Raw genomic sequence first — 13,502 nt, 5'->3', positions numbered from 1 at the left:
TATGTATGTATATATGTGTTTTCTGTTCATGTCTTCCACTCACAATTTTAATGCCCTTCTGCCTTTTCCATCTTACCTAATCATGCACTGTGGCTATAACTTCTGCAGTTTGAGGTGTAGCAGCAAAACTAATACAGATGTCTTTTTTCTTCTTCACAGCTAGCAGATTCATTCTTTTTTATTTTTTTTTTAATTTTTTGAAAAACAAAAGCCAAGTTTATTTGTTCATTTCTTGCATTTGAAGTACTCCTTGATGACATCCTTGGCCTGAGACTCTTTGCCATAATCCTTAGCCACCACACAACTGCAACCAACCACTTTATGGGTCTTTCCCTCTCTGTCGATTTTACAGAGGCCTACCTGTTCCCCTTGTTTCTTGTTGTCATCAATCTTAATTAGATTGATTTGGTGTTCAGCACAGAGGTCCTCCACCAACTTGACATACATAGGTTCACCGCAGTTGGAGGCAAGCACACAAAGATGGGCTTGGCGCTTGTCTAAGGCTTTGGCAGCTTCGCGTATTCCACGTGCTAGGCCATCATGGATGACGGTGGTCTTCAGCACCTCTTGTAAAGCAGTATTGACGTCCATTAGACCTCCAGCAGCAATGCCTTCCTCGGCCATGGCAGTGGGTTACGGATGGAGCCGAATCTTGAATGCACCCAAGCCTCTGCCTCCGCGCTACTCCACGGTGGCAGGGAAAGAGCAGATTCATTCTTACTGTGGATCTTAGCAATCTCAGCATATGATTTGTTTTTTCTTATTTAGTTGAGAACTCTTACCTTTTCACCTAAATGAAGTACTTTTCTTTGGCATCAAATTGTCAGCATCACTATTCTTGAGCTATTATTAAGTAAAATAAGGGTTACTTGAACACAAGCATGGTGATACTGTGACAGTCAATCTGATAGCCAAGATGGCTACTAAGTGATTAATAGGTATGTAGCGTATGCTCGCAGTGTGGATGTGCTGGACAAAGGGATGATTCATGTCCTAGGCAGGAATGGAGCAAGGTAGCACAAGATTATCAGTCTATTCAGAATGATGCACAATTTGAAACTTACGAATTATTTATTTCTGGAATTATCCATTTAATATTTTTGGAACAAGTTGACCATAGGTAACTGAAACCATGGAAAGTGAAATTGTGGTTAAGGGGAGACTATTGTATGTTTTTCTCTATGCTTTTACTTTTAATCTATATGTGTCTTTATATTTAAAGTAGACAACATATAGTTGGGTCATCTTTTTTGATCCACTCAAACAATCTCTGTCTTTTAAATGGTGCATTTAGACCATTGGCATTCAAAGTGATTAGCAACACTTAGGTTAATATTGACCACATTCATTACTGTTTTCTGTTGTTGCCTTTTTTTTTTTTGTCTCATTTTTGTCCTCCACTCTTTTTCTGCCTTCTGTGGTTTTAATTGAGCATTTTGTATAATTCAATTTTCTCTCTTAACATATCAGTTGTACTTTTTAATTTTTTTTTAGTGAGACTTTGCAATATAGAGTTACAACTAATCCACTTTCAGTTAACACTGACCATTTCAAAGGTAGTGTGAGTACCTTATAATAATTCTGATTCTTTTTCCATCCCTTGTATCACTACTGTCATTCACTTCACTTATATCTAAGTATATGTGTATGTATATATGTGTGTGTGTGTGTGTGTGTGTGTGTGTGTATCATACACACACACCAGGGGTGCCAAAAAATGTTTACACATGACTTGTATTCTTTTGTTATTGGTATATATTATTACAATTTTAATACAGTTTTTTCCTTTCTTAAAATGTGTATACATTTTTTGGCATCCTCTGTGTATACCGTGTTTCCCCGAAAATAAGACCTAGCTGGACAATCAGCTCTAATGTGTCTTTTGGAGCAAATATTAATATAAGGCCCGGTTTTATATTATATTCCATTCCACACCATACCATACCGTGGTACCTCAGTTTTCTAACGTAATCCGTTCCAGAAAACCATTCAAGTTCTGAAACGTTTGAAAACAGCCGACAGCTAGGCCTCAGGATCTTGCACTCAGCAAAAGCTGCATGACATGTTCAATTTTCGAGGCGTGTTCGAAAACCAAAGCATTTACTTCCGGGTTTACGGTGTTTGTAAACCGAAATGTTCGTCAATGGAGACGTTCTAAAACCAAGGTACTACTTTATTATATTATATTACATTGTACTGTATTATATTATATTATTATATTATAATATATTATACCTGGTCTTATAGTAAAATAAGACCGGGTCTTATATTAATTTTTGCTCCAAAAATTGATTGTCTGGCTAGGTCTTATTTTCGGGGAAACACGGTATATACACACATATACACATATGTAAGATATATACATAAGCATACATAATCTAATGCATTGTTGCTATTATTACTTTGAACAAATTATTATGTTAGATCAATTAAGAATTAAAATAAAAGTTTTTATTTTACCTTTATTCTTTCTTTAGTGTTCCTTTCTTTACATTGATCTGAGTTTCTGACCTATATTATTTTCCTTCTCTTTAAAGAACTTCTTTTACCCTTTCTTGCAAGGCAGTTCTACTGGCAGCACATTCCCCTAATGTTTGTTTGTTTGAGAAAGTCTTATTTCTCCTTCACTTTTAAAGGATAATTTCACTGAGTACAGTATAGTAGGTTGGTGGGTTTTTTCTCTCAACACTTTAAACATTTCACTCCATTCTCTTCTTGTTTACATGGTTTCTGAGGAGAAGTCAGATGTAATTCATAGCTGTGTTCCTTTACAGGTTAGGTGTTTATTTTCCTCTGGCTTCTTTCAGTATTTTTTCTTTATCTTTCATTTTTTGTAATTTGAAAATGTTTGGCTAGTTGTAGTTCTTTTGACATCTATCCTGCTTAGTGTTCTCTGAACTTCCTGGATCTGTGGTTTGGTGTTTGACATTAATTTGAATGTTGAGTGCCTCAGCTGAATGTGGAGATGGAGGTGATTACAGGAGACCCTGGTGGATTGTTGCACAGGCAGATCGAAGTACAAGACTAGAGTCCGGGGAAGGGTGGTGATGACATACTAATAAGTATCTGCACTGCAGATCAGTGCTGCATGCACTGAGTGTTAGCCCTGCATGTCCAAAGCATAAAACCTTGCATCTAGCAGAATAGCTCATGGAATAACACTTTCAATCTATGCAAGAACATGAAAAAATACCAGGGTAAGTCCCTAAATTTTTGGTTGTTGTTGCAAGTAACCTCATACATTAAAAGGGTGAGTTAGGTCAAAACCCATGATATTATGAAATAATCCAGGCAAACTGTTCATTTTATTCTTGGCCATGTTTATTTAGCCACGTCTAGCACAAGATGGAGTACAGAGTTGTGGGCACCAGGAAACACAGGTTCTTGATGCCACCAAAAAGTGTGGTCTGAGGCAGTCTAAGAATCCTCTGAGCTTCAAACGATTCATCTATGAGATGAAAACCTGGGGGGAAATCACCACAGTTCCTTCTAAAACTAACTAAAAGTCTGGATTTTTTTTTTTAGCTATGTAAAGAATTGAAGTAGTGATCATTTCTTTATCAGAAGATTGCTTCCTCTTGAAAAGTAAGTCACTTAATAAGACTTACTTTTATTTACATTTACTTAAGAATTTAGAACATCTGATAAGGCATTAATTTATCTTAGATTTAATGATCCATTTTCATAATAAAAATCTAAGTACTCAAAGTATGTATTTGCTTAAGAAATTGCTGAAAGTACTCTAACTCTGCTTTTGAAATTTTTCTCTGCCCCCTATTTGTTAGAGAACTAAATCCAAGATCATCTGGAAAATTGGCTTTGTGCACTAATAGGTCATGTGATTCCTGCCCTTCCTCCACCTCAGTGCTCAGGGAGTCCCTGCACACACTGTTCAGTAAACAACTTCAGAGAACCAGGCCTGCTGTTTCATTCACAGAGTATTTGGAAAGGGCTGTTTTTGTGTAGCTTTGACTTACTGGCTGAAGTAGAATGGAGAGTTAGTGTTTGTGTTTTCCTTAGTTCTTTTTATAGCATTGAACCAGCTGTAGCTAGTTAACATTAGCCTGGGCCGCCTATTAGTGTACAGGTTACTTATGCAAGATAAAGGGCTTCTGATGGAAACAGATTTTGTTACTCATGATACCACTATGTTTACATGAACTCAGTCTGTCATGGGGTGTGATTTAGAATGGCTCTGTTAAAACAGAGGAAGTCCTTGGATGCTATTCAGATCAGTCCTTGAAAATAAACAAGGGACTCAAAAATATATATAGCTTTCCCTAGCCATCCTTAAACTAGCCATCCTTCACAGATTGTGCTTCCTTGGATGACTCCTTTAAAGAGAGCAATGATATTTTCCTATCTGTGTTTTAAAAATTGGGTGGAGAAAGTTGTTTTTCTTATAGTCACAGCAAGGAATCATCTTATAGGGCATAGAAAATAATTCACCCAACCATTTCTGAATAAGTTAAACAGAACTATTCATATTGCTGTAGTATTTTATGGGTTGAACTCTGACTAAATGCAAAATTTAACTTTTTTAGAATCATTAATAGCTAGATAGAAGTTAATGTATATATTAGAGAAATGAAAATGAGAAGTGAAAAACACTTTGAGTGGATAATGTTGATTGGATTCTGGTGTGGCTTGTTTGGAGGTTAAGGAATAAGCCAATTTATCTAGTATTCTGAAGTAACCAAGAATCTGTAGGGGCTTAGCTACTTCCTGGATTAGTCTTATCAGAAATTAGAAAATATATCCTTTTAAACTTAATTTATTTGCAATAGGCCTTTGAAACATGCTAAATGATCAAGTCATGAAAATACAAGGGCTAAGCTTCTTCTTTTAACAGCTATCTCTTAGAGGATCCCAGCCTTGGTAAGTCCCTTGAGGAAAAATTGTCCTTGATTCTTACTGACACTTTCTTTTTCCCCAGAATAAGATGTGATAGTATTAGAGATTTAGTAATTACATGTATTAGGATGGCAGGCAATAGGGACTCAACTGTCATCCATCTCACAGGATTGTTTGGGGAATTAAGTAAGGTAACAAAGATGACATTCTTGGCACACAGTAGGTCTTAATTTTTTTTTTTCATTTTTATAGACCAGGAGTAGGCAAACATGGTATTTTAGGCTTAATAGGCCATACCATAATTTCTGTCACAGTTAATCAACTCAGCTATTGTAATATGAAACTAGCCATAGACAATAGCACATAAATATTCATAGATGAGTGTGGCTCTATTCCAGTAAAACTTTGTTTACAAAGACAGGTAGCAGGAAGAATTTGGCGCAAGGGCCAGTTTGCCAACCCAGGATCTATACAAATAGGTAAGTTTCTTTATGTCTTTTATTTCCTTTGAATGATAGAAGAGAATTTTCAACCACTGTTTACTACAGTTCCAACTTCCCATATTGCACATCAAAGTAATACTTGAAGGTATATCTTACACATTTTTAAACTATATGCAGAAAAGAATGTGTAAAATTATAGAGCTTAATGTTTAATATATTAATTTTCAGATAAAAGAGCTTCTGTCACGTGGTAAAGTGATGTGACATTTAGAAATATTGGGATATCTCCACATACTTTGTCTCTCAAATACATTGAATTACAAAATGATACAGGTAGCCTAACAAATTTATGAACCAAAGTAAGGTTCAAATGAAAACTTTTATACTAGGATTTATGGTTCACAAGTGAGACAATGAACACTGGGGAAAATAGAAAGCACATGATGAAAACATATAAATAGCATAAAAATCTGGATGAAAGCAATGTTTATTATAAATTCTGAGAAAAGCATTAGAAGGGTATGGGAAATAATCAAGAATTTGTAATTAAAGTCTCTAAATTCTAGTTCCAGCCTGGTACTCCACATAGTCTTAAGGCAACTTAATTAACTGCTCTGAACTTTAGTTTCCTCAGTATATGTAGAGAGAATAATATACTTTGCACATTGTTTTATATTGTTAAAGAGACGTGTAAAATGCTTTGAGAGTTTTAGGTTGCTATGAAATACCATTATTGATTGTACATATGACAGACATATTTACCTTGATCCAAGGGCAATTTGGAGTTTCCTGCCTTCTGATGAGCTGACCTTTTCTAAGACAGTAGAACTTAAGAGGACATGAAGCTTCTCTTAGTTACCTACACATTCATCTTGGCTTACATATTCAGCCTTTAGAGGTGCATATAGGCTAAATATTCTAGAAAAGAAATTGCTAACTTCTTATTCAGCAAATGTCACGTAATCTATAACTCCCTCTGCTTTGGGTGAACTCCTGTGTGGCTGATCTGACATGACTGGTCCTTATTCACGTGATATGTAGATCAAATCCATTTTTTATGCTCAAGAAATGTAAAAAAGCTACAACCACTGAAAGCAAGTCACAGTGCCAGTCATACTGAATCAGAGGCTTTCTTAAAGGGAGACATACAGACTGTTAGAGCAAGGATGTAATCAATTCCCGAGCAGCCTAAGGCAAGGGGACAATGGAGAAGGAATGAGGGACTCAATAGGAACGGAGAGAGCAATGTGCACTCCAAGGAGGAAGCCCAAATTTCCAATCACTTGCAAACTGCTGAAGGTCATGTAGGCACTGGATGGTAGAAAGGGAATGTGAGCACCATTCTTCCAAGTCTCTGCCCTTCTCTGGGGCAGTCCTCTTACTCTGTCTGGATCAGGGCTCCCTGGACCTAGTCTCTGAATGTCCTAAAGCCTTATAACAATGGCTTAAGGCTTTGAACTTAGTTATAACAATGTATTTTAAGAAAAATCTGTATTAGGGTCAATTTACAAACAGTTCTTGAAAATAAAAATTTAAGCTTTTGTTTACCATCACATGGGTCTTACTTCCTGTTGTATTAATTAATGAATTTTATGTATTACATACATAAAATACATTAATTTGTAGTACATTAATTAATATATTAATTAATTCTAAAAACCACACAGAAATTACTGCATATTTTTAAACCAAAATAAAAGTACTGGATTCATGAATCATCACAATAACTATATTAAGATAAATGGTGAAAGAGCAAATTTGTACCTCAAAAACAGATTTAGAATTTATTTTTTCAGAACATATTAAAAAATGGAGTAAAGAGTTGATAAAGAATTCTTATTTGACTTTTCAGAGTTCATAATTCACCAAATATTCAGAGAATCAACATACAGTTTTCATTTATAATTGTAGTTGATTTTCTGGAAGGCCAGCGAAATACACCTCCTCAATTTATGTGAAATTTACACCATGACAAACCAAGTCTCTCTAATTACAGAGTCCAAAATTCAACCATTACCTCAGGATGATCTGAAAAAATTGAAGGACCAGCTGTTTTGTTGTTTTAGATTAGTTAAGTGATGATAACCATGAGCATTTACAATATTATTTTTAAATTGGCCCTGTGAGGTTTTAAGACACAGAACTGAATGTACTGCCAGATATTTTTGCAGGAGTCACAGATGTAAAAGAGAATTCTGCACACACATCTCCTCCACAACACCCAAATGGAACATATTTTGAGTTAAACCCTTTGGAATGGACTATTTTTTTAAAAATGACGGGGGTGGGAAACTTTTTTTGCAACTTTTTTCATTACATACCATAAAATTCTTTACATTTTAATTCAGTTGTGACATGTCCTGTACTGTGATTGACCTACTGATAGTGAAATGCCAAGTTGAACAACCAACCATCCCATCTTTTTCAAACAAACAGCAATGTTTTGCTTACTCTGAAATTTGAGAGTTAACAGATGGTACCCACACATGGGCTAGGCTTGGCAAAACTCAAAATACAAGCAACATTGCTCAACATTTCAGTCTTTCACTGTTTGTGCTCACAGCCTAGCTTGTGCAGGAAATAATGTAGCTATTTAAGTGACAGCCTGATCCGTTAATATTTTTAGTATAATTTTAAATGATAAAAGCAATATAGTGACATCTATAGAAAGTTTCAAATTTTGCACAAATAGAAAAAAGATTCTAATTACACTCCATGTATAATCACTTTATATATTATCTTCTAGTCTTTTTTATAAAAGTTCTTTTAAGTTGAAATCACAAAACATTTTGTTCTTAGAGAATGTCAGCAAACTATAATACTTTTTACTCCCTCTGTGCAACCTTTCAATTTGACTGTGTACTCTGTGGAAGAAGGGAACTTGGTTGGGAACCTACGATATGCCAAGTGCTTGTGTTTTTGTTTGTTCGTTGGTTTGTTTGAGGAATTAATGAATTAAAGTACATAAAGTATCCATGTAGTACCTGTTGGTGGCACGCTGCAGAGTATTAACAGAAATGGCCAGCACCTCTAAATGGTGGTTGTGAGTTTTCCCATTGCTCAGAACAGTCTGCTGCTGAAAGGGCAGGAGGCTAAAGACTCATCTCAGGCTGAGCTAGAACTCAAAACCAGGTTTGTCTGACTCTGAACATTTAAAGCCAACAAGGGCACAAGGCATTGCTTTTATAAATGTAGCAGCCAAGTTATTTCACATTCTATAGCTTATTCTATGACCATTCTATGGGTCATTCTATGACCATTTAGAACCAGTGGTAGTTGTGGGGAGAGAGTCCCAGAAAGCAGTTTCCAGGCTCTCGGCCTGGAAGGGTGGTGGCTCCGGTAGTGAATGACCATCACCTGTGATTGGTTGGCCGTCAGCTGTAACCGGTTAGCCAATTGGCTACTGATGTAACTGCAGGGTTGCATTGATTGGTTGGTTGGTTGGCAGGCAGAGAAGTGAATGGCGGACTGCGGATCATGTGGCTACTGCTTGTGTCTCTCCCAGCCGCCAGAGAGAATATAGTGGTATGACTCCCCTACCTATGGCTCCGTGGATGTTCTGTTTTGCCCTCACCATATCCTGCGTTCTTATGTGGGGAGCGGGACCAGAGGCCCCGCAGGCTGCCCCGCGCAACAAATGGCGCAGCAAGCAGGGTATGGTGCCGGCCAAAACCTACTAAAGCATGGTGGAGCAATTTGTGCGTGTAAAAGTCCAGTTTCAGAAGGCCTGAGAGTTGTTGTGCTCGGAATGAGAGGCGTGGTCTTCCTGGGAGACTCGAGCCTCCAGATGGTACACCTCCCTCCTGGCCATAGAAGGCATCACCTTCCTTTAGGTAATGTGCTGCTGCTGTAGGCTCCGAGGGTTGCAGACATCTTGCACTGAGAGCTCCACCCAATCGGATGCCTGGCAAGGGGAGCAAAATTCCTGCCAGGGAGGAATGGAGTCTGACTCTGGGCAGAAGGACATGTGGCCTCCACACAGTGTGTGGTGCACGGTGGTCACTGTTCTCAGGAGTTGGACCCCCAAAGAGGGGTGGGAGGACATGGATGGCTCTCCAGCCAGCGTAGAGAGGGCCCTGCAGGCTCTGGCTGAGCAGTTGCCAGAGGAGGTGAAAGCTACAGCCGGCCGCATGGGCTGCATGTTCCTCACAGCCTTTCAACACGGAAAATGCGCCTAATGAGATAGCCCAGGTGCCGGACCAGGTGCTGGAAGCTCGGGTCCACCTATTAGAAGAGGGGCCCCAAGGTGGAGATTCGGAGGCAGAGGCAGAGAAAGCGAGTGGAGACAATGTAGCTCCTAACCTCCAAGCCCGGCCAATCTTGAAACAAAAGGTAAAGCATGAGCAACCTTTGGGCCCTGGGGGCGTTGCTGCAGACAACCCAGCTGTGATTGAGTTCACAACCTACACCCCTTACACTCCCACTGAGTTGCAGGAGCTGGGGAGGCGATACTGACAGCGCCCTGGAGAGCCAGTCTCAGGTTGTCTATTATGTTTATGGAATGAGGGAGCAGACAACATTCTCTGCTCCCCAGGCAATATGGAAAAGCTAGACTTTGTGACAGTGCATCCGTCCCTGCGACAAAGGTTACAGAACAGCCATAGGTTGGCCCAAAACCAGGGCAACCATTCTCTAATGGAGTGGCTCACTGCTGCAGTACGCACAGTATGGGGACAGGCTGGCAATCTGCCAGACACTGTGAGTCAATGGCAGTCATATACGGAACTTACTCAAATCATCCATGAAATGGGTATGAGACATGCTATTTTCAACCCTAATATGCAGGGGCCGGATAACAAGCTTTTTACAGCCAGCATGAGAGATCTGGTTTTGGATGCTGCACCTGCAAGTGCTTTTGGATCCTTGGTTGCCATTCTTACGCCCTATGTGGGGTGGCAGATCCATGAAGTTACAACTGCCCTGGCCACCCTAGGGGATGTTGAAAGCCGGAGGCGAAGGAAGTTAAGAAAGGAGGTCCGAGCAGTTGAGACCTGGAAGCCCAAATCAAAAGTAAAGGGGCGAGGTCATGAGCCTCAGAGAGTAACAAGCACACAGATGTGGCGTGATCTCATGGCAGCAGGGGTCGATCGGGGAAAAAATAGACCGACAGCCCAATGCACTCTTGTTTGAAACTTTGGAAACAGTTGTGTCCAGAACAGCAATTCCGGAGAAGCCTATAGGAGAAGTCTGGGAAAGCGTGACCCGTGTCCTTCCAGGATTTCATGCAGCTGCTTGAGGCCGACTCCTTTCAGCTTGATCAGGGGTGGTGGCTGAGTGGTCATCGCAGGTAGCTGTAGTATACAGAGGTCCCGATACCGGGATGATTTTGTGGGGAACCTATGTGCTCTCACTATGGCCTATTATGGGGTCCCCGTTCTGTTACATGTTGAAACTATTCAAGGGACCCCAAGCACTGCCATAAAAGTCTGGTACCACAAACCGGGAAAGGTGCCAGTGGCAACAACCCTCCTTTCCCAAGACAAAAAGCTAGCATGTATCTTCCCAGATGGAAGGGATTTGCCATTGTTGGTTCCTAAAACTACTGTTTCTTTCTGTCCGTAGGTGCCTGTAGGCTAATATGGCACAGGGACCCTCGTGGAAGACGCTTATCGCGTAGATTGTGAGGCGAGACCCTGGAGGGGTGGAGTGTGGGGACAGAGTCCCAGAGAGCAGTTTCCAGGCTCCCGGCCTCACGTGGGAGGTGCTGGCTCGGGTAGTGAATGACCATCAACTGTGATTGGTTGGCCATCAGCTGTAACTGTTAGCCAATTGGCTACTGATATAACTGCAGGGCTGCGTTGATTGGTTGGTTGGTTGGCAGGCAGAGAAGTGAATGGCGGACTGCGGATCGTGTGGCTACTACTGCGTGTGTCTTGCCCTGTGGGCCAGAGAGTGTATAGTGGTATGACTCCCCTATCTATGGCTCCGTGGGTGTTCCTTTTTGGCCTAGCCATATCCTGCGTTCTTATGTGGGGAGCGGGACCAGAGGCCCCACAGTCCACCCCGCACGACATAGTAGTATAACAGTGGTTATTCCTATTCACTCTAATGGAAACCTACACTGTTACATATAGTAGAAAAGATAAAAGCATTATTTTCATTTGAAGTATGAGCAATTACTGTCAGTTTCACCTATAAGGAACCCAGCTCTGAAAACAGGTGTCTATAATCAGGTGTTTGGAAAGTTAATATTAATAACATATTACTTCGTGCTGTCTGAAACACATTTTTAACCTAAAAGTCATCTATCCAATAATGAGAAAATTGCTTAGATTCTTTGATGAAGAGAATAAACATTACTGAGCATTTCAGTGTCACCTCTTGCTTTTCCTGGCAGTATGGGTAGCAATGAAAGGATTACAATGTTTTGTTTTGTTCTATTTTGTTTTTTAATGAAAGGGATAATAACACAACCAACAGGTCCATGGAAATGAGAAGAATGTTTGTATCTGTGCTACACCTCCATGCCATGCTACCTGATGTGTGTAAGATGATGTAGAAAGAATTTTCTTTTCCTTTTTAAGACTAGACATAAAGATAATTTTTGAAAAATAGGTATAAACATGTAGACAAGTAGATCTCAAACATGAAGGAAGAAAAGTAAAAAAGAGAGGGAAGAAAGATATCATATAGTCAGACATCACTGTGTGGAACTATTATTCATATATTTTAAGAGTTAGGTGTTACCACTTACATCAAACCCAGAACAGAGAAAGTGTAGCCCTTGGATTACATCCATGAGTGTCCTTTTCTACCTCAGACATGTGAACACACCTCCTTGACCTTCCTCAGCAGTGAGTGAAAGCAGTTCACATAGTGCCAAGGAAGGATGACTGGGAAGGTCCCATCTCTGTCCTTTGTGAACAAGCGTGTTCTGGTTCTAAGTCTCCATTAGTGTTATAGATGTTTATACTTACTTTATTACCAAATCAAATTGTGATCCAAAGGAGCTAATTAGACAGATGCTCACTTTGAATCTCACTATTTTTTGTGCCTTGTTAGTAGGTATATTTATGGCGGAAATAGAAGTAATTTTAATTACTGTCCAGCACAGAAGCCCACGGACATATTTGGTAGTGAATGCTATAATTGTATTCAGTAAAGTTTTAAATGATGTATTATTTTTGGTGGTGCTTTTTTTTTTTGTCTTTTGTTAATAAAAAATTGTATTGATACCATTGTAGAGTCACATGTAATTGTAAGAAATAACACAGACAGACCCCCATGTATCTTTCACCTAGTTTTCCCCAGTGGTAACATTTTGCAAAACTATGGTACAATATCACAATCAGTATATTACAGCAATATAATTGATCTGTCTCTTTTACTTGTTTTACTTGTGTGTGTATTATCTTTAGTTTTATACAGTTTTATTACATGTATAGGTATATGTGTGGACCACCACAGGCAAAATACTGAACAGTTGCAACGCCACAATGATCTATCCTGTTTCCCTTTTATAACCACACCCACTTCCTCCCTCCTCACCTCCTTTCCAAAGTATTTACCCCTGCCCACTTTCTGTCCTAGCCCCTGGCAACCATTAGTGTGTTTTCCATTTTCCTAATTTTCTCCTTTTCAAGAATATTATGTGAAATGTATAAATATGTAATATATAATCTTTGTTCCTTTTTACTGCCGAGTCAGTAAATACCATATTCCATGGTACAGGTATAACACAGTTTCACTTAACATTTCACTATTGGAAAATATCTGGGCTGACTCCAGTTTTATGCTATTATGAGTAAAGCTATTAACATTTGTGTACAGATTTTTTGTGTGAACATGTTTTCATGTCTCTATGTTCAGTTTAATAAGAAACTGCCTGTTTCCACAGTAGCTATACCATTTTACACTCCCACTACCAATGTATAAGTGACCCAGTTTCCCTACTTCCTCAACAGTATTTGGTGTTTTCAGTATTTTTTATTTAGCCATTGTTTGGTGTCTAAATGTTGAGTTTTAAACTAACAGTTTTGGATTCTTAATATTTTTTACTTTTTCCCACTTTGGGACATATCTTATGAGCTTGTCAATGAAGAAACGTACAAACTTGTAGAGAATTTTATAAAAGGTTATTTGAGCCAACTGACGACAGTTGCTGGGGAGCAAGATCTAAAATGCTCCAGAAAATAACACTTTGCAGCCTCTTTTGTGATTTGAAATTAAAGATGGAATGTAAGGAAGGTTACAGGAGGGTGGGAG

The 13,502-nt window shown here is 39.1% G+C and overlaps 2 protein-coding genes across 3 annotated transcripts in view; one reads left to right on the top strand and one right to left on the bottom strand.

Annotated features, from left to right (window-relative positions):
* SPIDR (scaffold protein involved in DNA repair) overlaps positions 1-13,502 on the top strand; it is a 539,429-nt gene that overhangs the window by 392,487 nt on the left and 133,440 nt on the right. The window contains exons 1-2 of one of the 2 annotated variants that reach the window (XM_033125814.1): positions 4,713-4,878; positions 5,272-5,333. The exons of the other annotated variant lie outside the window; for it this stretch is intronic. The gene's annotated coding sequence lies outside the window, so the exon portion shown is untranslated. Of the gene's footprint in view, positions 1-4,712; positions 4,879-5,271; positions 5,334-13,502 lie in introns of those variants that run through there. 2 annotated transcript variants of the gene reach the window in all.
* On the bottom strand, positions 226-624 carry LOC117033643 (40S ribosomal protein S12-like). Its single transcript, XM_033125818.1, has one exon. The coding sequence runs from the start codon at positions 622-624 to the stop codon at positions 226-228; it is 399 nt and encodes a 132-aa protein (XP_032981709.1).

Source organism: Rhinolophus ferrumequinum, chromosome 14, assembly GCF_004115265.2.
Source record: "Rhinolophus ferrumequinum isolate MPI-CBG mRhiFer1 chromosome 14, mRhiFer1_v1.p, whole genome shotgun sequence".
Taxonomy (NCBI): domain Eukaryota; kingdom Metazoa; phylum Chordata; class Mammalia; order Chiroptera; family Rhinolophidae; genus Rhinolophus; species Rhinolophus ferrumequinum.
The sequence above is the reverse complement of the archived record's forward strand: the minus strand, read 5'-3'. Positions and strand labels throughout refer to the sequence as shown.

What these genes read in the sequence shown, in the direction of transcription:
- LOC117033643 (XM_033125818.1), bottom strand. Translation starts at nt 624, where the DNA reads ATGGCCGAGGAAGGCATTGCTGCTGGAGGTCTAATGGACGTCAATACT.